The sequence below is a fragment of the Leptodactylus fuscus genome, chromosome 1, assembly GCF_031893055.1.
Source record: "Leptodactylus fuscus isolate aLepFus1 chromosome 1, aLepFus1.hap2, whole genome shotgun sequence".
In the NCBI taxonomy this organism is placed as follows: domain Eukaryota; kingdom Metazoa; phylum Chordata; class Amphibia; order Anura; family Leptodactylidae; genus Leptodactylus; species Leptodactylus fuscus.
Window position 1 is genome coordinate 39,173,623 of NC_134265.1, and position 22,247 is coordinate 39,195,869.

Sequence of the window (22,247 nt, forward strand, 5' to 3'; positions counted from 1 at the left end):
AGACTACCTTAGATTTTGGCAGACAATGTAATTTAATAGGGAGTCTGATTATAATCGTGACCTAATGGAAGTGTAAAGCATGGTGGAGGGACAAAGAGGAATTGTATGGCTCTACTGAGATAGGAGAATGATTTTAGACTACCTTAGACTCCAATAGACAATGTAGCCAAACTAGAGTCAGGTTGAAAGTTGCGCCCAACTGGAAATTTGTTTCTGCAGAAGCGTATAGGCAGAGTAAGCCACTCATAAGACTGGGCGTGCATTATGAACTACCTAAGCCAAATCAATCGTACAGATCAGAGTTGTGTCCTAATGGAGCGCAGGTGCAACTGGAGTGTAAAGAATGGGGGAGAGGCAGCTTAAGACCCCGATTCAACAGTTGGATTGTGATTTGACGTTAAGTGGTCATGTGACCTAATCATGTGGTTTCACTCTCCAAAGACAGCGATATCGCTATAGATTAAAACAAATAAAGGGCAATTTAATGTGCGTTTCTGCCAAACATTCCGTGAACTGTTTTCTAAAGCTAAAATTTCACTCAACTATTTCCTACTATTACATGCTGCTACATTGGTATAGATACTGTGTATGTCAAGATGCATAAAAAACCCACCACAAAACAGAGTGATCCTATATGTCTTCTGTGCGTCATCCTATTACACAGTCACTGGCAGTGTAACAACCTCCTAACTCCACCAGAGGCCAGCACACATTACCGAACTCAAAGGTGTGACTGGCAAACTCATAATACCTGAGAGTGTTTATGGATAGTAAGCTCCTATGGCCAGGGCTCTTTAGGAAGATAGATAGATAGATAGATAGATAGATAGATAGATAGATAGATAGATAGATATGAGATAGAGAGAGAGAGAGAGAGAGAGAGAGAGAGAGAGAGAGAGATAGAGAGATGATATGATAGATAGACAGATTAGAGATAGATACATATAGATGGATGGATAATATATAGATAAATTATAGAGAGATATGTAGATAGATAGATAGATAGATAGATAGATAGATAGATAGATAGATAGATATTAGAAAGAGAAGCAGAGAGAGAGAGAGAGAGAGAGAGAGAGAGAGAGAGAAGCAGACACTGGCTAGATATGAGATGGAAGGAAGATAGATAGATAGATAGATAGGAGATAGATAGATAGATAGATACTGTAGATAGATGGATGGATGGATGGATGGATGGATGGATAGATAGATAGATAGATAGATAGATAGATAGATAGATAGATAGATAGATAGATACATGATAGATAGATAGATTAGAGAGAAAAGCAAATAGATTGATTGATCAATAGATAGATAAATAGATGGAAAGATATCAGAGAGAGACAAACACAGATAGATAGATATTAGAAAGAGAGATAAAAGCAGAGACAGAGGTAGGAAGATACTGTAGATATTACATTGATAGTGGCTAGATATGAGATGGAAAGATAGATAGATAGATAGATAGATAGATAGATAGATAGATAGATAGATAGATAGATAGATAGATACTGTAGATAGATAGATGGATAGAAGATAGATGTTACAGAGAAAGAGGGAAATATAGATTAGTAAATATATATATATATATATATATATATATATATATATATATATGCAGAGAGAGCGTGAGGGAGGAAGGTGGGCAGTTCTTAGATAGATAGTAGATACATATATAACACATAGATATATCCTTTGTTTTCTCTTTTACACGTCTGTTCCTTTAAAGAAGATATAATCAAAACAACTATAAATTTTCTCCCCCTCCCCCTCCAGATCTGCGGGCCTATGTGGGGACGCTCAGGCACCAGGGATAAAGTTGATGGATATTTTATTTTGATAACTATCTCAACTCGCAGCACAAATGCTTCTATTATAGCTGCCAAGACCCAGCTTAATCACCTCCATTTATTACTGCACAAGAGTGAGTTGGGGAGAATTCTCTCATTAAAATCTCTAATATTCCGAGTTAAAGATGCTAAATTAGATCTTTCTTCCCTTCCCTTTCCAGCGACTGCTTTATGGAATATGGTTGATTGTTACAAATGGAAAAGAATAATGATCCCGGGCGCTCGTGGAATAGATTACAGATGTCTAATTGTAATTTACTTACTCGACTCTTCAGGAAAACTTAAAGGGGAACTCCAGGAAAGTCTTCATTGTACTTGCTAGGTTGGAAATCTCTCAAGTCTCAGGTGTTCAGATTTATATGAAAACATGGCTGATTTCTTCCAAAAACAGCACCACTCCACATATACAGGGGTTGTATGGAGTAGTTGTATTGATTCGACTTTATAGAAGTGAATTGGACAAGCTGGCTGACAACCAAGTGACTGTGACTGTTCATGAAAGGGTTGTCATCCAACTTTCCAGTACACTTTAATGGTCTCTCTCTTGTGTGTCCATTGTGGGTTATAATATGTAAGATCTCTTGACTTATTACCTGGGTAAGGATGGATTCCATTGGCAAACACGGCTTCTGCGGCGGGCTGTCCGTTAGCCTGGGGTGGGAGGCCGGTGAATCCATTAACCCCAATTGGTGATGGAATGCTAGGCACAGCTGGTGCGGTGATTCCTGGCGGTGTGCTTCCACCTAAAGAGACAAAAATCAAGATGTCACCTTTCCAACAGTGGTTTGAGTACACCGAAGCTCACAAATCAATATATGTGAGTTACTCCAAATTCTGCTGTGGAGCTGAAACCAATAGTAGCACCAAGGACCCAGCTCAGTTACAGCTATACATACAGTCCTATGAAAAAGTTTGGGCACCCCTATTAATCTTAATCATTTTTTGTTCTAAATATTTTGGTGTTTGCAACAGCCATTTCAGTTTGATATATCTAATAACTGATGGACACAGTAATATTTCAGGATTGAAATGAGGTTTATTGTACTGACAGAAAATGTGCAATATGCATTAAACCAAAATTTGACCGGTGCAAAAGTATGGGCACCCTTATCATTTTATTGATTTGAATTCCCCTAACTACTTTTTACTGACTTACTGAAGCACAAAATTGGTTTTGTAACCTCAGTGAGCTTTGAACTTCATAGCCAGGTGTATCCAATCATAAGAAAAGGTATTTAAGGTGGCCAATTGCAAGTTGATCTCCTATTTGAATCTCCTCTGAAGAGTGGCATCATGGGCTACTCAAAACAACTTTCAAATGATCTGAAAACAAAGATTGTTCAACATAGTTGTTCAGGGGAAGGATACAAAAAGTTGTCTCAGAGATTTAACCTGTCAGTTTCCACTGTGAGGAACATAGTAAGGAAATGGAAGAGCACAGGGACAGTTCTTGTTAAGCCCAGAAGTGGCAGGCCAAGAAAAATATCAGAAAGGCAGAGAAGAAGAATGGTGAGAACAGTCAAGGACAATCCACAGACCACCTCCAAAGAGCTGCAGCATCATCTTGCTGCAGATGGTGTCACTGTGCATCGGTCAACTATACAGCGCACTTTGCACAAATAGAAGCTGTATGGGAGAGTGATGAGAAAGAAGCCGTTTCTGCACGTACGCCACAAATAGAGTTGCCTGAGGTATGAAAAAGCACATTTGGACAAGGCAGCTTCATTTTGGAAACAAAAATTGAGTTGTTTGGTTATAAAAAAAGGCGTTATGCATGGCGTCCAAAAAGAAACAGCATTCCAAGAAAAACACATGCTACCCACTGTAAAATTTGGTGGAGGTTCCATCATGCTTTGGGGCTGTGTGGCCAATGCCGGCATCGGGAATCTTGTTAAAGTTGAGAGTCGCATGGATTCCACTCAGTATCAGCAGATTCTTGAGAATAATGTTCAAGAATCAGTGACGAAGTTGAAGTTACGCCGGGGATGGATATTTCAGCAAGACAATGATCCAAAACACCGCTCCAAATCCTTAGGCATTCATGCAGAGGAACAATTACAATGTTCTGGAATGGCCATCCCAGTCCCCAGACCTGAATATCATTGAACATCTGTGGGATGATTTGAAGCGGGCTGTCCATGCTCGGCGACCATCTAACTTAACTGAACTTGAATTGTTTGTCCAAAATACCTTTATCCAGGATCCAGGAACTGATTAAAAGCTACAGGAAGCGACTAGAGGCTGTTATCTTTGCAAAAGGAGGATCTACTAAATATTAATGTCACTTTTCTGTTGAGGTGCCCATACTTTTGCACCGGTCAAATTTTGGTTTAATGCATATTGCACATTTTCTGTTAGTACAATAAACCTCATTTCAATCCTGAAATATTACTGTGTCCATCAGTTATTAGATATATCAAACTGAAATGGCTGTTATAAACACCAAAATATTTAGAACTAAAAATGATTAAGATTAATAGGGGTGCCCAAACTTTTTCATAGGACTGTATTGAACCATTTCTATATAGTCACCTGAGTCATGTGAACCCCAGTCTGACCACCAGTCCAAAGCTTGCGTTATTGGGTAGATGGGAAATAAGACTCTCATACCCCTTTGTCTGCATGGTTCTCCAGTGCTGCTGAAGATAACATTTCTACTCTGTTTAGCAGAACAGGAGACTAGTGATGTAATAGGTGAGTATATACAATAGTTACATAGTAGATGAGGTTGGATAAAGACATCAGTCCATCAAGTCCAACCTATAACCCTACAATCCCCTCCAGTGTACAATGATTGGTTGCAGTCAGAGATATAAAGTTTCACTGATGCTGCCTATACGTATACTATATATAAGTGCTGTGTGCAGAACCTCCAGTGTATTCTGAGATGTAGCTTCACATTACTTATCCCTGCTTTCTGCTTGTAAAATCTGATGTTAATGACATCTTTTTAATCTAACATGAGCCATTTCATAAAAGTTTTATTTCTTGGAAAAAACCCCTTTAATACTTTGTTAGATGTCTTTGTACATTTTACAGAACCAACCGGAATCCAACCCTGTACTGACAAGGAGCAAAACTCAACTACAGTGCTGTCAATATATAGGTATTTCTGGTTTGACTGATATCATGTTACCATACTCTATAAGGGTATGTTTACACATGTCAGATTTGCCTAGGAGTCCAAGGTTGATACTCAGGGTAAGGTTAATCCATGTAGGGTTAATTTCTTGAATGGCAGAGTGGCTTGTTGGCATCAACCAGACATCCAGCCCTCAAGAATTTAAAAGGGGTTGTCAAGCCCCAAAAGGATTTTTCATACTGATGACCTATCCACAGTGGATGGGGAGCCTGCGCGGGCTCACCTATTCGAGTAGGCCGCAGTTGCCTGGAACCACCCCTATGCCATAGACGGGCTATTACTTGAATAGGAGACCCCGTGTGTGTTCCCCATCCACTGCTATAGCTTCAGGCTCCCGGAGGCTTCCGGTATAGTTGACCTATGCAGGGTCCAGGTGTAGGACTCCCATAGATCACATACTGATGACATACTGTGGATAGTATATCAGTAGCAGAAAGCAAATTCTGCTACATCTGGTGTATACACTGGCGTATTCAAAGCCAAATATATACATCCAGGACTTCACTAGTTAAATTACATTACAAATTATAATTCAGGAGAAAAATGCAGAATGCTGCAGGCGAATCATTTTACCCCCCTAGGCCTCCGTTTACCCAATGTTAATTGAGTACTAATTATGCTCATATTGTTCTCCCGTCACCTCCATCGCTGTCATGCCGTCTAGCATCTAGAGACCCCCCCTCCTCCGCACCCTTCCCCCTCGCACCCCAGCTAGATGCACCGATATTCCGAAAGTTCTAGAGATCTGACGTCTCCTCGGGAAATACAATGACAGTCGCTGTGCGAGGGCAAAAAATTAACACCTGGGCGAATGTATTTTTCCCGTCATCCATTAAAAAAACGAAAAACAAAAAAAGAAAAAAAAAAGGAGTGAAAATTTCCTCATCACTTGCGCTGGCAGATTCTCTTTTATTATGAGAGCTGACACCGGCACCTTGATGTGACAGTTCCTTGTGTGCGCTCCTGACTGCGCTGTACGCCTGATGAAAGCGGCGAAGATTTTCAACTGCCTTATCCGCTGGTTTTCGCTTACTAAGCACCCAGCCGCTGCTACTTTCTTTATGTGAAGTGTTGCTGCTTCAGCATGTGTTCATGTATAGCATAGAGAATGCCGTCACCATCGTCCCACATGTCTTAATGATATTTGGACAGGACCGTATCCGGAATGGGGGGAGGGGGAGGGGAGACGACTTAAAGGAATAACACTATAAAGAGGGGCGAGCAATGTAATTGTCACCTCCGAAAAAGTGACGGGATTGTGTGACTTCTACGCAGATCATTAAATATTACATACAGAGTATAGATGGATTTGGAGAGACACTTCAAAGGTCCAACCCTGGAGCAGAAAATGAGTTCTGGAAACTTTCTGACACTTTTATTTTTTTACAAGAAACTGATTTTTTTTTTTAAGATACATTTTCTGTCTTTTCTATTGTCTGAAAGTGTTTGGTAAGGAAATACGTACTAACATATTACAGGCTATATAATGCTGCGGCCTATGGACTAGTCTTTTAGAGGGAGTCTATCAGGTCTAAAATGTCTCCCAATACAATACTAGGTGACTCTAATAGGAACAGGAAAATACCTTTATGGTCACAAACGGATGAACCAATGCAGAGATAAACACCTTTTTATGGAAATTAACCTGCAAGTGCATTGGGGGCGGAGCTTGATTTACCAGATTTGCTAGAAGTGCCTTGGCTCTCTTTTGGAATTGCCTCCTAGAATTACCCCTTTATCTGTGATTGACATTTTTGGCCTCTGCCTGCATCTTGACTGGCTGTAGACAAATCTGGCAAGTCAGGCTTCGCCCTCAGTGCTCTTATCTCCATCGGCTGGCCCCTATTCTGGTGGAGGTTGGTTTAGACTATGAAATACGTTGAGACTTGAATGCTTTTTCACGTTGCCGGTAAATTTTATATTGACTATGAAAAGCTTCATTAGATTCGCAGAAACAAACATATCACATCATTGGGAGAACATGGAGATCAACGTAGATTTCTTACCTGATGTTGGCGTCATGGGAGCAGCCGCCAGGCCGTTCATGTTCAGAGCAGCCATTTGTTGCATCTGGGCAGCTGCAAAGGCGGCCATCGGATTCAGGTATCCACCCTGTGCTACGGAAGCCATAATAGCGGCCTGTTGCTGCATCAGCTGGAAGAAAGAGAACAGCCAAAAAATATCAGAAGTTACGGGCAGGACCCCCCCGAATCCACAAGACTAAACACTACTAAAACCATAGAACTGAGACGGATATTGTCAACTCTAGTGGCCATGGTTTGAGGATCTTGTGACTATACAAGATATAGAAGTGATCCTCAACGGGAATTTACCCGAGAGTCGAAAAATACAGGCCTTTCGCTCCTGGTAGGCCTTGGCACCTAAACTTTTTTTAGGTTTCTTCTATGAAAACCACTGCTGGTCAAATGGGCATGAATTGTCTTCTACGTTATATAGTCGACAACCTTACCAAGACAACCATATCGGGAAGAAGAGAGCTTACTCCTGGTGACTGGTGGAGGCTACTTGACATGTGTCTTTGAGATAAAGGATCTTAGCTTATGGACTATCTGAGGGTCATCTGTAGTAACTTGGGACCAGATAGTCGACAGATCTGTGTCTTAGAGTCATAACTAGATTTTCCTTAAAGTGAAGCAAACATTCAGCTTTCTGCTCTAGTCCGGTATCCACATAACATGGCCAAGGTAGAATGGCTTGTTGGCACTTTCGTAACACGAAACACTTGTGGTATCAGCCACCCCACGCCCTTTCTAGCTACACCCTGGTAGTACCATCCATGGTTCTAAATTATTTAGTCATACTAATGGAGCAGGCCATTGAATGAAGCAAAAGAAGGGTCAATTTCCGAACAGGAGGACATAAGACCAACAATAGTGGTTAATCCCACCAATAATATCATAATACCAAAAGCCCTGACATGTAAAGTAATTTGCAGTGATTTGGGAATAAATACACTCATTTACACGACCTTTTACTTCCATATGTACCCCTTGGTGCCGCTTGGGCTTTGCACTGGACACAATCAGTCTCCTTCTCCCTCTGGCAGCTGACAACATTTCTCCCTCCTACGTCCTCAGCTAAAGAAGTTTTCTCAGCTACACTATGTGAATAGTCAATGGGAAGTTCACACTTAGATATAACTGTGCCAAATATGACCCCACCAGTTTTTGCTCAACTATATCTGACGATACCGGCTCATAACTCATCTCTGCTACACCTAACCAATCTGGCTCTTTTAAATCTGACTATCCAACTATGTGACATCTGACCAACCCAGCTTTACAACATCAGATGAACCCTTCATTGCTAATTCTGACCATTCAACTCGGCGCATCTAACCAACCCAATTCTATATCCGACCAACCAAGCTCTTCCATAGCTGACTTATCTATCTACACCACATCTATCCAAACCATCTCTGCCACATCTGACCAACCCAGCTCTGCTACATTTCACCAACCCAACTTTACCACATCTGCTACGTCAAAGAATGAATGATTGTGATAAACATGAGATTTTTCTTGGCTCACACCACAAAGATAAATTGCTCAGCATGGGATGGCTGGTTATCTGGACTGTACCAGTCTACATCTGGCTCTGGGCACAAGATCAATAACCTCACCCCAGTCAGCCCCACCCGCCAGCAGAAACAAATAACCAGCCGCAGGGCTTGCTGGTGCTCTTCTCGTCTCTGGAACTCATAGTCCATTGCATTCTGGGATTGGAGGCTGCACTTTGTTGTGCAGGCGCGCCGGGCAGCTGTACCAGATTCTCATGTATATTTAACACATGTCTCCATGCCAATGCTCCTCTCCAAGCCAGAGATGTCTGAGAAGCTCCGCTCATTTTAATAAGGTTTTGGCAACCACACCCGCCATAGTGCAATATTAAAATTTAAGTAAATTTAGATCCTCTGTGTCCCATGTGTGCCAGTGAGAAGTCCATTACAAGTTATTATGGGGGTCACTATAGGGGTGCAGGGGTAGTAGTTACATTCAAGGTCTTGGTACATGATGATGTCCATGGCCCCCTATCCTATAGTGGTACTACCACTATACATAGTATATGAAGGTTGTGACCCTAGTAGAAGTTTTGCATTGGAGTCCAGGAACTTCACGTTTATGTACTTGCTTCTTATAGTATATAGAGGGGGGGGGGGACAATGGAGGCTCCATAGGTAAACCTGGGAACGTAGGGGAGTGCTGAGCAAGCAGAGAGTTTGGAAAAAAACAAAAAGAAGCATAAAGTATATTAAAATTTTTGCAAAACTTTTCATTACATAGAGATGAAGCTTGGTTTACATAAACCCCTCTGATCAGAAGCATCTACTGAATATTTCTCCATTTTTTATGGATTAGCGAGCCTCCAAATGCATCTTGACAAGGAGCGGAGTCGCGTCTTCTATAAACGAGAGGCATAAAAGCTGCTAAAAATGATAAAATGGAGATGCAGGCAGGAGATGTAATGGAGGCAATGGTCTGTACATTAGCCTTTATGCACCGTAAATGGCTCGCATTGCCTCCTTAGTGAACTGTACTTGAATATGGAAGGTGCATTAGGACTCGGCTCTCAGGTCTAATTACACCCATTATATTTGCACTTTCACCATCACAAAGACCGCGGCGGCTTTCAAAAAGTCTGCAGAATGCGGAACAAAGGACAAAAAAACCCAGCTTTCCAATGCAGCCGCCGTCCTTTTCTATAGAAATAAAGCCGCATTCACCGTCCGCTCACTGCTGCCGAAGTCTTACAAATTAATTGTATCTTCAAGAAAGTGGAACCTCATTTGCTTTGCGCTTGCAGCCGTTAATTATCGGCCTAATACATAAAGAAGCGGGAAAGGTGGAATGTAATAATAAACTACAGAGCGGTCACTTGTTAAATCCAGAGGGGGAGGGGGACACGCAGTCTAGCGGGTGCCAGATTCACGTGATTACTCGGTTTTCCAAGACTTTTGAACGGCCAATTGTCCTAGATATTCAGACATATATCAGGATTTCCAATACTATATAATTAAATAGTAGTTCTGTTGTTCATGAGCCTAGAGGCGTGCCATATGGTTAAGGCAATATCCTTACTTCCCAACTTTTGAGGAACCGAAAGAGGGACAAAAAGTACGACGCGCACAGCACGCCATGGCAAATTTAGCTCCATCCCCTTTTATGTTGACTCCGCCCATTCTCATTCATTTTTTTGTCTGCCCCCACACAGTATAATCCTCCTACACTCACCCATAAATTATATGTCCCCCCTCCATCTCTCCCTCAGTTTTATATACCCCCTTCATCTGCCCCCAATTTCATGTCCCCCTCCATCTCTGCCCCAGTTTCATGCCCCCCTCCATCTATGTCCCCAGTTTCATGTCCCCCCATCTCTGCCCCCAGTTTCATGTCCCCCATCTCTTACCACAGTTTCATGTCCCCCCTTCTTCTCTGCCCCCAGTTTCATGTCCCCCATCTCTTACCACAGTTTCATGTCCCCCCTCCATCTCTGCCCCCAGTTTCATGTCCCCCCATCTCTGCCCGCACTTTCAAGTCCCCCATTTCTGCCCCTAGTTTCATGCCATTCTTCCCCCCTTCATCTGCCCCCAGTTTCATGGTCCCCCTTCATTATGTTCCACCTCAATGTTTAACACAAAAAAAACACTTACTCACCCTTCCATCGCTCCCCCGCAGCTCTCTCCACAGTTTCACTAATGTGCATCACAACTAAAGCGCGTTGTGACATCATCATATCGCGCTTACACATCCACTAGCCTCCTCCGGACGCAGATCTGAGTTGAAACCAGGACATACCTCCCACCGACCGGGACCGCAGGACAGGACACTGAATCTGTGAATGTCCCGCGGAATCCGGGACAGTTGGGAGGTATGAATATCTACCAGGTGCCTAGGGCGGCGCCTTGTGCAGGGGCAGCTCCACTAGTATACAAGGATAATGTACACAGTGATGTTACAGTATAGGGTATGAGAAGATGACAGTTAGAGTGCTGGCGTCCCGCTATATCAGCCCCAGGTTTCTGACCTATGTGCAGTTCTGGAGTAGGTTTCAGCCCATGTGTGGGTCATAGGCTTTTTACTGACCCATAAAAGGCTGAGGACTGGAGCCTGCACTTCATGGCAGATCCAAGGAGTGAAAGGAGGTGTCTGGGTCCGTCCTGTTACCCTATGTCCAGTGAGACTGTATAGTGCTTATTTGTTTGTTTGTGTGGTTGGTAGTAAGCCACACGTATAGTTAGCTTATTGTTATTGTTTAGTTAGTAGCTCGGACGAGCAGGATTTTGTTTCTTACTGTTTTGCCGAAGTCAAGGCTGTATTTTATTTTGCTCGTTTTTTTTGTGCCTGATGTAAAGGTTTATTTATTTTGCTGTTTTGCAGGTAGAGGCAGGTGGCCCTGTTACAGATTTTGGCTATAAGCTACACCTCTGTCTGACCTCTTACTGCCCTCACACTCTATCACCCACTTCTTGCCCTTGACTAGCATCTTGAGAAGTGCCCCCTCCCCTCTTTTTAATTAGTGAAAGAGTCTAGAACTGGGACAGGGGAATGAGAAGGGAAGAGATTCTCAGATCCTCCACTTCTCTTTGTAGTTTTAATTCAATTATCCAAAGTATTAGATGAACATTTTTTCCCTGAATATCTTTTAATAGCAGATATGAGGAATCCCCTCCAGAGGCCGCAGAGAACATTCTGCTATATATATAGCCAGCTTATATAAGGTCAGAACAGATGTGTCAGCCGGAGCCATCCTACGGAACAATATGTTCCTAAGATATTGAAGAGGAAGTAAAAAAAAGAAAAAAAACCTACAAGTTTTTTTTAATGAACATCCAAGTGTCCTTCTACCATAAACTAGCAAGGAAGTCCTCCTGGACCACGGCGTCTACGTTGGTGTGACAGAGAAGATCGGACTCTGCCAGATGAAGACCAGAGACATTGACTGCATGGGGAAAGTTCTGACAAAACTAGTTAGGAATTTGGAGAGCCCCGTCTCAGGGGGAGGAAAGTACATTTTAGGTTATCACATTCTATTTGCTTGCTAGAAAAGTCAGACGCAAGGGCTGCTAATGCAGTTTGATGCCTTCCCATGTAATGATCTTGAGGGGAAGGCTTAGCTCTCAATGTGGAGTCACTTCATGTCATTCTGAAGCAGATCACATAATTTCCAATGTACTCTCTGTCCCTGGGATTTGTAAACAAAGTTCTCGGCAAACCAATAACCCTTCGAGTGCAGAGAGCTGGAAATGTAAGATTCGCTGTTGCTTTGGGACTGATAATCTAAAGTCTACCACAATCCTCGAATGTTGTGATATACGTGTCAAGTGTAGAAATCCAGGGTGAGCAGAGGGGGTAAATGAGGGGACAGATAGCATCAGTCACAACGAGGGACCCTTTCGAGTCTGATTCTAGTCCGCACCTCTTAGAGTTTCGTTTCGGATAGATGGACCCACTAGAGCTATTGATACTTAGGGTCCCTGTCCAGTATCAGACTGGCCAACCCGAGAATCCTCTGCGGGTCCCATACTCTAACACAACTATACCTACTCTAACAGTCCAGCAGAAGACACCCAAATTTGAAGGGTACTATGATCTATTTCCTAGGGGGTGTTGGAGGGTGGGCCTCTAGAATAATTTTATCTGGTGGGTCCAACACTGCCCTGTTGTAAAGTTATATGAAATATCTGCGCAAAAATAGATAGAGCCAAGTGCCTTGAGATGGAAAGATGGGCCACCATTAAAGGGGTTTTCTAAAACAGCTGGGAGGATTAACAAATTAAAGGTATGTCTGGAATAGCCTTTCTAAAGGCTATACAAATATAGATTTAATTAAAAATGAGTTTTCCCAGTGATGGAATCCCTTTAAGAAAGGTCATCAATACGTGGTCGGTGGGGGTCCAACACCCGGAATCCCTAAGCAGTTTTTTGAAGAGACCCAAGCAAGAGTGGCTTCTTCTCTATGCAGATAACATCACGATCATTGGTCGTAACAGCAATTCAGTCCTATTCCATGTGCTTGGTATTCAATGAAGAGGCCACAGCCATCTTTACCTATCTAACTGGTGAAGGGGTCCCAGGTGTTGGACCCAACCAATCAACTATTGATGACCTACCCTTAGGAAAGGTCAAGTATATGTATGTCCTTGAAAACCCCTTCAGTATATTGAATCTTGGATCCCTTGGATACAACCATGACTTTGCCCCATCACCACTTGGTTTAGAAGGTAATATGCTAATGAACATACACTTTAGACAGCTATAGGCCAAACGCTATTATTCCCAACCTTCCCAATACACAGGCACCCATAGGTCAGCCAAGTCTATGTGTTTTCTCAATGAGTGAGTGAAATAAACTGCTCCCAGATACTGGAGACAAAAGACTGGGCATGTTGAAATGTCCTTCCGAAACATATTACTAGTTCCATACCAATGCCTTAATATGATAGATGGCACTCTAGGGTCTATTGCCCTAATTTCTGCATGTCTTTCCCTCTCAGTTCCCTTAAAGAGCACCTGTCAACACCTCCACCAACTCCAGTTGCATTCTTCAATGGGTGCCACTCTATTGTTTCTGGCACAGTTAGACTTTATTCTGTAGTCCCCTCCATTCCTGAGCAATATGCTGAGTATGGTCTACACTGTCAGGTGGATGGTCCCAAAGTGATCTATAATGTTCATATAGCAGTACATCAGTACATCAGTAGATACACAGATGGAGTAGGTATAACACTGGACAATACACTTACTGCCTGAGCGTAGGCGCCATAAGCTCCGAACTGGATAGCCATGGGGTTGAACATTCCCATCTGTCCAGCCATTTGCTGCATACGTCTCATTGTGCGTTCCTTATCTGTATCTGCAAACTTCACCACCAGACTCGAGGATGCCCCCTAATGGAAAAAAGGTAAAATATAGTGTTATTGATTGACATGATTAGCATTGAAAATATGGAAACTGAATATTATAAATATATATAAGAGATAACCAGATATAAAGCAAATCAAGTCATTTTGTAGTTATTGGCTTCTGAGCTGCTTCTGAGTAATCTATCTATCTATCTATCTATCTATCTATCTATCTATCTATCGTCTATCTATTTTGCCACAGTAGCTTGCACCTGTTCACATTGGGAGGTGCTGTCTGAATTTTCTTATCTATCTATCTATCTATCTATCTATCTATCTATCTATCTATCTATCTATTGTCTATCTATCAATCATTTATCTATTATCTATTTAGCAATAATTTCTCTATTATCTATCTACCTATCTATTTATCTACAGTATCTATCATCTATCTATCTATCTATCTATCTATCTATCTATCTATCTATCTATCTATCTATCTATCTATCTACAGTATCTATCTATCTATCTATCTATCTATCTATCTATCTATCTTCTATCTATCTATCTATCTATCTATCTATCTATCTATCTATCTACCTATCTATTTATCTACAGTATCTATCTATCTATCTATCTATCTATCTATCTATCTATCTATCTTATCTATCTATCTATCTATCTATCATCAATCATTTATCTATCTATTATCTATCTATCTATTATCTATCTATTATCTATCTATCTATCTATCTATCTATCTATCTATCTATCTATCTATCTATCTACAGTATCTATCTATCTATCTATCTATCTATCTATCTATCTATCTATCTATCTATCTATCTATCTATCTCCTATCTATCTATCTATCTATCTATCTATCTACCTATCTATTTATCTACAGTATCTATCTATCTATCTATCTATCTATCTATCTATCTATCTATCTATCTATCTATCTATCTATCTTATCTATCTATCTATCTATCTATCTATCTATCTATCTATCTATCTATCTATCTATCTATCTATCATCAATCATTTATCTATCTATTATCTATCTATCTATCTATCTATCTATCTATTATCTATCTATCTATTATCTATCTATCTATCTATCTATCTATCTATCTATCCATCCATCCATCCATCCATCCATCTACCTATTTTTATCTGTATATCTATGGATCTAAGTTTCTGTCTATTATCTATCTATCTATCTATCTATCTATCTATCTATCTACCTATTTACTTAATTCTGAGTCTTGCTCCTTATCTTTTTTTTTTAAAGAGAACAAAATTCATCTTCTAAACTAAACTAAATCAAATCAAATCATCATTTTGCAGTTATCGGCAATTCAGCTGCTTCTGGGCAAATCTGACATTAAAAGAGAATATTTCTATATTGACCAGAAATCCTAATTTTAAACTAATGAATGGCGCACGTGTCCTCGGGAGCCACCAGGGTGCACAGGCCCCATTTTTAAAGGCATTATGTTGTTATTGATCAGGCTCTTAATTGCTGCTCATCGACAAAGGAATATTTTTAATGCATACATTTCCTGCTCAGCCCCAGCCGGCCCAGTCTTAATTAGAGAGCAACGTTCATTTAATTAACTGTGATCCACTGTGCTATCCGCTAAGCCGGGTGTAATGACCACAGAGCTGGGCTGGGGATGTGCAGGGGATTGCAGCTCGATCGAACATTAGCAGCCATTTCCTTCAGCTTGCTTTACAATGATTTTTGTTTTGTGACTTTTTGTGACTGCTGTTTTTAGGTATCACAAAATTCTCCCCACCACGATCATTTTCTGATGACGTTTGTGGATAAAGGACTCTCGTGATAATAATTTGCTCATAAAGGATCATACTGGTAAAAACGACAATGGTTCTTTGATAAAAAGTAGTTGTTCAGACTGTAGTTGAAGAATACAAAATTACTGTAAATTTACTATAGCTTATATATAGAGGTCAGTATTTACTTTGGACTTTGTGCTACCATACTGTATGTCTCAGATTTTACATGGCACACTACATTTTTTTATGGAACCCATGAAAGAAAAAAATGTGCAGTACATGTTCATTGTGGGAGTATTATCCTAGTATCATTGCTTCTAGTGGAAAGTCCAGTGCCATATGGAGGCACCATATGGCAAGACATGGAGTGCCTACAGGTCCATATTACTGTATGGACCCATAGACAGAGTGCCTACTTACAGGGTCCATCCTCTATTTGAGGTCTCTCTACTATTCTGACACATGGTGCTCACATATTTTTTCCAAAAATTGTGTCTAACAAGAAATATTCAGCTAAATAAATTATGTATTTGCAGCCCTAACTTTTGGGTAATATATAACTGGTGCCACAGAGCCCTGAGAAAACCTGATGCCCCCCCAACCAAGCATCAGCCATCTGCCAAGCCAAAACCCCCAACATGCCCTGAACAAGGCTCAAATAAAAGGAGTCTTTGAGAGAGACAAAGTATGATACATCGAGGAATGGAGAAGCGCAATAAATAACTCCAAGAAACTCACCGTGTACCAGTCACTGCAAAGAGACTACACCATGGCCACCTACCTGGAGAGAATACACCACCCCAAACACAGACACACCCTGAGCCGGTACAGACTGAGCGCCCACAACCTGGAGATGGAGACGGGGAGACACAGGCAGACGTACACGCCACGGGAGAATAGACTGTGCCAGCACTGTGACAAGGGGGCCCTAGAAGACGAGACCCACTTCCTGCTACACTGCACCAAATACTCAGCTGTGAGGGCCATCTACTACCAAAGACTCTCTGCCCACATCCCAGACTTCATATCTGCAGACGAGAAGAGGAAACTACATCCTACTGGGAGAAGAAGAGGCCACTGTGGAGATCACTGCCCAATACGTGTCCAGCTGTCACCAAATAAGAGGAAGATGAGACTCCACGGACTGTTATATCCCAAACCACCCACCCCACCTCCCATATAGCGGTCAGCAACTAAGAGGAAGATGAGACTCCACGGACTGTTATACGCCAAATCAACCCCCCCATACCCACCACTCCCCCCCCCCCCCACTCCAACTCCCCCCCCCCCACACACACACATTACTAGCTTTGGCAATGCCAAATATCTATTCGGACGTGCCAATAAAGCCTGTTTGATTTGATTTATAACTGGTTCACCGAGTCTTACATGCAGAGCACCCTAGGTAACAAGTATGTAAGTTAGCTCTCCTCCAGAAGGAAGTAAACTGTCTATTTAGAACCACCAATACATAGCTACTCTAAGGCAATGTCCGACCCATTAAAGAGCCTTGACTAGGAATTTCAGCCAAACCTGGGACAAACAAATCAGGTAGTTACCTGCAGGTGGCACTAGACAGATAGTTTTCTTCCGATTGGAGGAGAGCCCATGACATCTAAGACCTCCAACACCAGCTAGAGTCAGTATTCTTTGAGAATTGTATAACAGCGTTTCACCCATTAAGGTTACTTTCACGTCTGTCTGGTGCAGAGTCCATCTGTGATAAGGATGAATTAGTCGTGCAAACTCATCTTTTTTGCTCAGCAATGTCGGGGAGGAAATAATGTTTACCCTATGTATCCATTATAGTCAACATGGTCCCTCAAGATCCATTTTCCATCATTAGACGGATTCGACGTTTTAGGAAAAAAGAATCAGTTAAAATGAATTAAAAAGGAACTGTTTGCCAAGTCACTGGAAAGTGAAAAAATTATGTGATATGAAACCCAAGTCTTCTTCTCCATCCCTAACACTAAATTGCACTGTCTTATCTGCGTATTGTTACCTATCTCTCTAGTCTGTTTGAGTTACTCCTATCTGTCCAATCTCTCCCCACACAATATACACTTTCTCTTTCTACCTGTGCTTTTTCTCCCTAAGTTTCTGTGATACTTCTCTGCTTTCTCCATTCTTTCACATATTAGCCATCATTTTAACCGGTTCACGCAAATTGGACCACTAAAGTTTTGGATTTGTTGTTTTGTGCCAGATCTGGTTTGTCAAGAACCAGCTCATTCATCGGTAAGTTGGTACAAAAATACCTTCAATAAGATGTGTGAAAAAACACAGAAATCTAGGACACCTTATCAAAATCTATCAAGACCAAAAGAGAAGATGGAAGTTTCTAGGAGATATTGGATTATGGTGATGGCAAAGACTTTGGAAAATACCATGGGAAACCAGATAAAACCAAATATATGTATAACTAAATAAGGAGAGAAACCACACTTGACCTATTTTAGGTCAAAGAGGACCCAATGGTATAAAACCATTCCATACCGGGACAATACGGTCTATCTGTCATGCACGTATTGTCTACCTTTCAAGACAATAGACGATTATGAAGTGCCCTGTAACTTTTTGACTGCAATTCATTGGTTGACTAGTAAAGAAAGGAAGTGGGTTGTACCAATGACATCAGAGATGTCTGCTTTTAATATTCTCTTGTTTTACTCTACTTTTAAGTCTATTGAATTCCATGACATATATAAACCAATTACTAAGCCTAAAGGGATGAGGTATATGAGACCAGGGGCGATGGGGAGGAGGAGCAGTGAATTACCGTATACATCAGGACTGGTGCGGCATATTGAGAGCTGATAAGCGTGTTTGCACATTACATATAATCGGCACTAAGTGCTTCTTCCCTGATAATTTAATGAAAATCCAGATAATTTTAAACGTCCTCTATGTCCTTGTACCTGTTTAGCGCAAGATTCAATCCGGCAGATGAGGTTTTAATGATCACACTGACTATCTGTAATTGTTGTGTAATTGGCCAATACAATTTCTACAAAAAAAAAAGGAAAGTGACAACGCATCACACTTATCCTATTGGTAATTAATATTCTGCCTCCGATCCCGGAGAGCGAAAAAAAAGTCAAATGAAGATCATTTGTCTGCAAATAAGAGGACTCAATAGTAATAATGGAAATCAGAAAAGTATATGCTTATTGCTTTCTATATAGCTAGACCTATAGGATGGATGGATGGATGGATGGATAGATGGATAGATAGATAGATAGATAGATAGATAGATAGATAGATAGATAGATAGATAGATAGATAGATTTGCTTTGCAGGTATGAGATGGATATAAGATAGAACCTACTAATATTATAAATGTGAAAGTTTGTATGTTTGTGCATTTGATACTCAATCACGCAAAAATGGCTGACTGAATTTGGATGAAATATGGCACATAGATAGTTTGTAACCTCAATTAACAAATAGGATACTTTTTATCCCGGTAAATGGCATGGCTTCACAACTGTTATGCATTTATGTTCATATACTGTATTAAACTGCTCTTGCCAGCAGGAATCTCTCAGCTAATTGCAGGTTGCTGATAAAGTCAGGTCTGATATCTCTCTATGTAAACACACAGCTAACACTGAGTTCATTGTGTACAAGCATTTGCATATTATCTGATCTGCTCCAGTGCTGAGACACTGACATGGGAAAACACCTTTAATCCAAATTGGCAGTTTGCCAATTTTAAACATGCCAGGAAAAAGAGAATCTAATTTGTCCCAAAATTCTAAAACAATGAGAGCTATGAAGGAAGCCAGATGTCACAGAGTTCTCCTCAAGCGGAGCTCAGAAGGCTTGAACAAACTAGGTGTTAAGTGGCTCTTAGATCTGCCAAAACGCTGGAGAAGGCTGATCATAGACGCCAACAACACCCTCATTATATGGCATCCCAGCGAGCTGCTGAGATGCTGAAACAATCACAGACATGGTGCAAGGAACAAGTTCAGCGGCAGGCCAGCTTGAGAGCTGCCGAAACGCCGGAGTAGGTGGACCATCGATGCCAACAACATTCTCACGGCGTAAAGAACAAGTTCAGCAGCAGGACAGCTTGAGAACTGCTGAAAAGCCCGAGCAGGCGAACCATCGATGGCAGCAATTTGCTGAATATAGGAGAATCATTGAAGCCAACAACACGTCAAGTCGCGGGCAGAGGCTAGTAGATAGATAAATTGATAGACAGATATGAGATTTATAGATAGAAAGATATAGCTGTAGATAGATATTGTAGCTATACAGTATATCCTGTTGATATGAGATAGATAGTTAAATGGATAGATAGATAGATAGATAGATAGATAGATGCAGATAGATAGATAGATAGATAGATAGATAGACAATAAATAGATAGTTATTAGATGCATAAATGATAAATAGATATAGTCAGGGGCATAACTACCGTGTTAGCAGCGGAGGCAGTTGCCACAGGGCCCTGGATATTAGGGGGCCCGGTGACAGCTGCTACCGCTGCGTATTTTTTTTTTTTTTAAATAGGCCGTTACCTGCTGGTGTAAGCCCAGCACATAACGGGCCCTATTTACTGCAGCACCGGGGGCTGCCTGAAGATGGAGAGGAGCTGCCTCCTCCACAGTCCATCTTTTAATAGTAGTAAAGTCAGTAATTGCTTCCTTTACTACTGCACCCAAGCAGGGGCCGCCTGCTGTCCGGGCCCTGCCTCCCAGCACTTGCATAGTGACAGCAGGCAGGAGAAACTTCTATCTCCTGCCCGCTGTCCCCAGGCCCTGTGCCGGCATCTATACTAGTAGATTGAAGGACCTGAGACATGACGTCATCAAAGGTCCTTTAATCTACTAACATAGACTCAGTGACTTTTGTGGGTGGAACTACCCGGATTGTACAGTTCAGTGTACAATGGGGGAATGGGATATAGGCTGTGAGGAAGAGGGGTACATGGGTGTGCAGGCTGTGTGTGAGAGAGTCTGCACCCCCATTCCTTCCTTTCTCACATACAGCCTGCACACCTATGTACCCCTCCTACTCATATTCTGCACCCCCCATTCTGCCCTATGTGAGCAAGAAGAGGGAATGGGTGGTGTAGGCTGTGTGTCAGCAAAAGGGTACATGGGCGTGCAGGCTGTGTGTGAGCAAGAGGGGGGAATGGGGGTGCAGGCTGTGGGTGAGAAAGTCTGCACTCCCATTCCTTCCTTTCTCACATACAGCCTGCACACCTATGTACCCCTCCTACTCACATTCTGCACCCCCCATTCTGCCCTATGTGAGCAAGAGGAGGGAATGGGTGGTGTAGGCTGTGTGTGAGCAAAGAGGGTGACCTGGGAGTGCAGGCTGTGGGTGAGAAAGAAGGGGGAATGGGGGTTCAGGCTGTGGGTGAGCAAGAGTGTGGTGGAATGGGGGGTTCCTCAGATCACCCTCTTGCTCGAACACAGTTTGCACAACCATTTACCCTCTTGCTTATACACACTCTGCACCCCACATCACCCTCTTAGTCACAAACAGCCTGCACGCCCATGTATCCCTCTTGGAGGGGGCCCCATGTCAAAAGTTCGCCACGGGGCCCCACCATTCCTAGTTACGCCACTAGATATAGTAATAGACAGATAGACACATAGATAGATAGATAGATAGATAGATAGAATATATATGAAATGACCATGATAAGGTACAAAAAATGCCCTGTATGGATCTACTGTACAAAGAATAAACAGAGAAGGAAGCAATGAATATCCAGATGTGAAACATAGGCCCAAAAACTGGCGGTGGCCATTCACAATGAGGCTCTGTGCCATGCCATTATTGTCATTTACTATAATGGGTTAATTTGCCTTTTTGGTGATTTCCTAGAGTAGTTGAAAAGCTCATTTCCTAAGTTGTCAACAGCAGAAAATTGAGTTGTTGAGCACACCTACGTGTGACAGGTTGCTTTTCCAGTTTCGTTCTCACCTATTGATATTCAATTACACAGCATGGGCCTGCATGTACTGTTCTATCCGCAGAGCACTATAGGCCTCCCCCTCATCAACATTGTAAGAAGAAACACAAGAGCAGTATTCATATAGTAACCCTGAAGCCTGAGGATCTCTAATGGATAACATATTAACCCTTCTATGGCAGTATACTTATCACAGATGGTTTCTAAACCAAGTACTATATAATATCACATAATTATATACTATTATATAAGCAAATAGAAGAGCTACAAGTCGTATTATATTCTGTTATGTAAGGCATAGCATTGTGATCCTGACAGCTTGTATTATACTTCAGAGCTGCACTCACTATTCTGCTGCTGCAGTCACTGTGTACATACATTACATTACTTATCCTGTACTGATCCTGAGTTACGTCCTGTATTATACTCCAGAGCTGCACTTACTATTCTGCTGGTACAGTCATTGTGTACATACATTACATTACTTATCCTGTACTGATCCTGAGTTACATCCTGTATTACACTCCAGAGTTGCACTCACTATTCTGCTGGTACCGTCACTGTGTACATACATTACATTACTTATCCTGTACTGATCCTGAGTTACATCCTGTATTATACACCAGAGCTGCACTCACTATTCTGCTGGTACAG

General features: G+C 41.7%; 1 protein-coding gene across 15 annotated transcripts in view; it reads right to left on the reverse strand.

The window, feature by feature from the left end:
• The window catches only part of CELF4 (CUGBP Elav-like family member 4), a 908,448-nt gene that overhangs the window by 73,955 nt on the left and 812,246 nt on the right, over nt 1-22,247 (reverse strand). For 9 of the 15 annotated variants that reach the window (XR_012715420.1, XM_075269750.1, XM_075269742.1 and 6 more), the window contains exons 6-8: nt 13,757-13,900; nt 6,999-7,146; nt 2,444-2,593 (exon numbers count right to left, since the gene is read on the reverse strand). Coding sequence is in view for 14 of the 15 variants with exons in the window: in XM_075269750.1 (XP_075125851.1) it covers nt 2,444-2,593; nt 6,999-7,146; nt 13,757-13,900 (442 nt within the window). In the remaining variant the exon portion in view is untranslated. Of the gene's footprint in view, nt 1-2,443; nt 2,594-6,998; nt 7,147-13,750; nt 13,901-22,247 lie in introns of all 15 variants that reach the window. The other 6 variants (XM_075269744.1, XM_075269752.1, XM_075269743.1 and 3 more) reach the window with 1 other exon arrangement.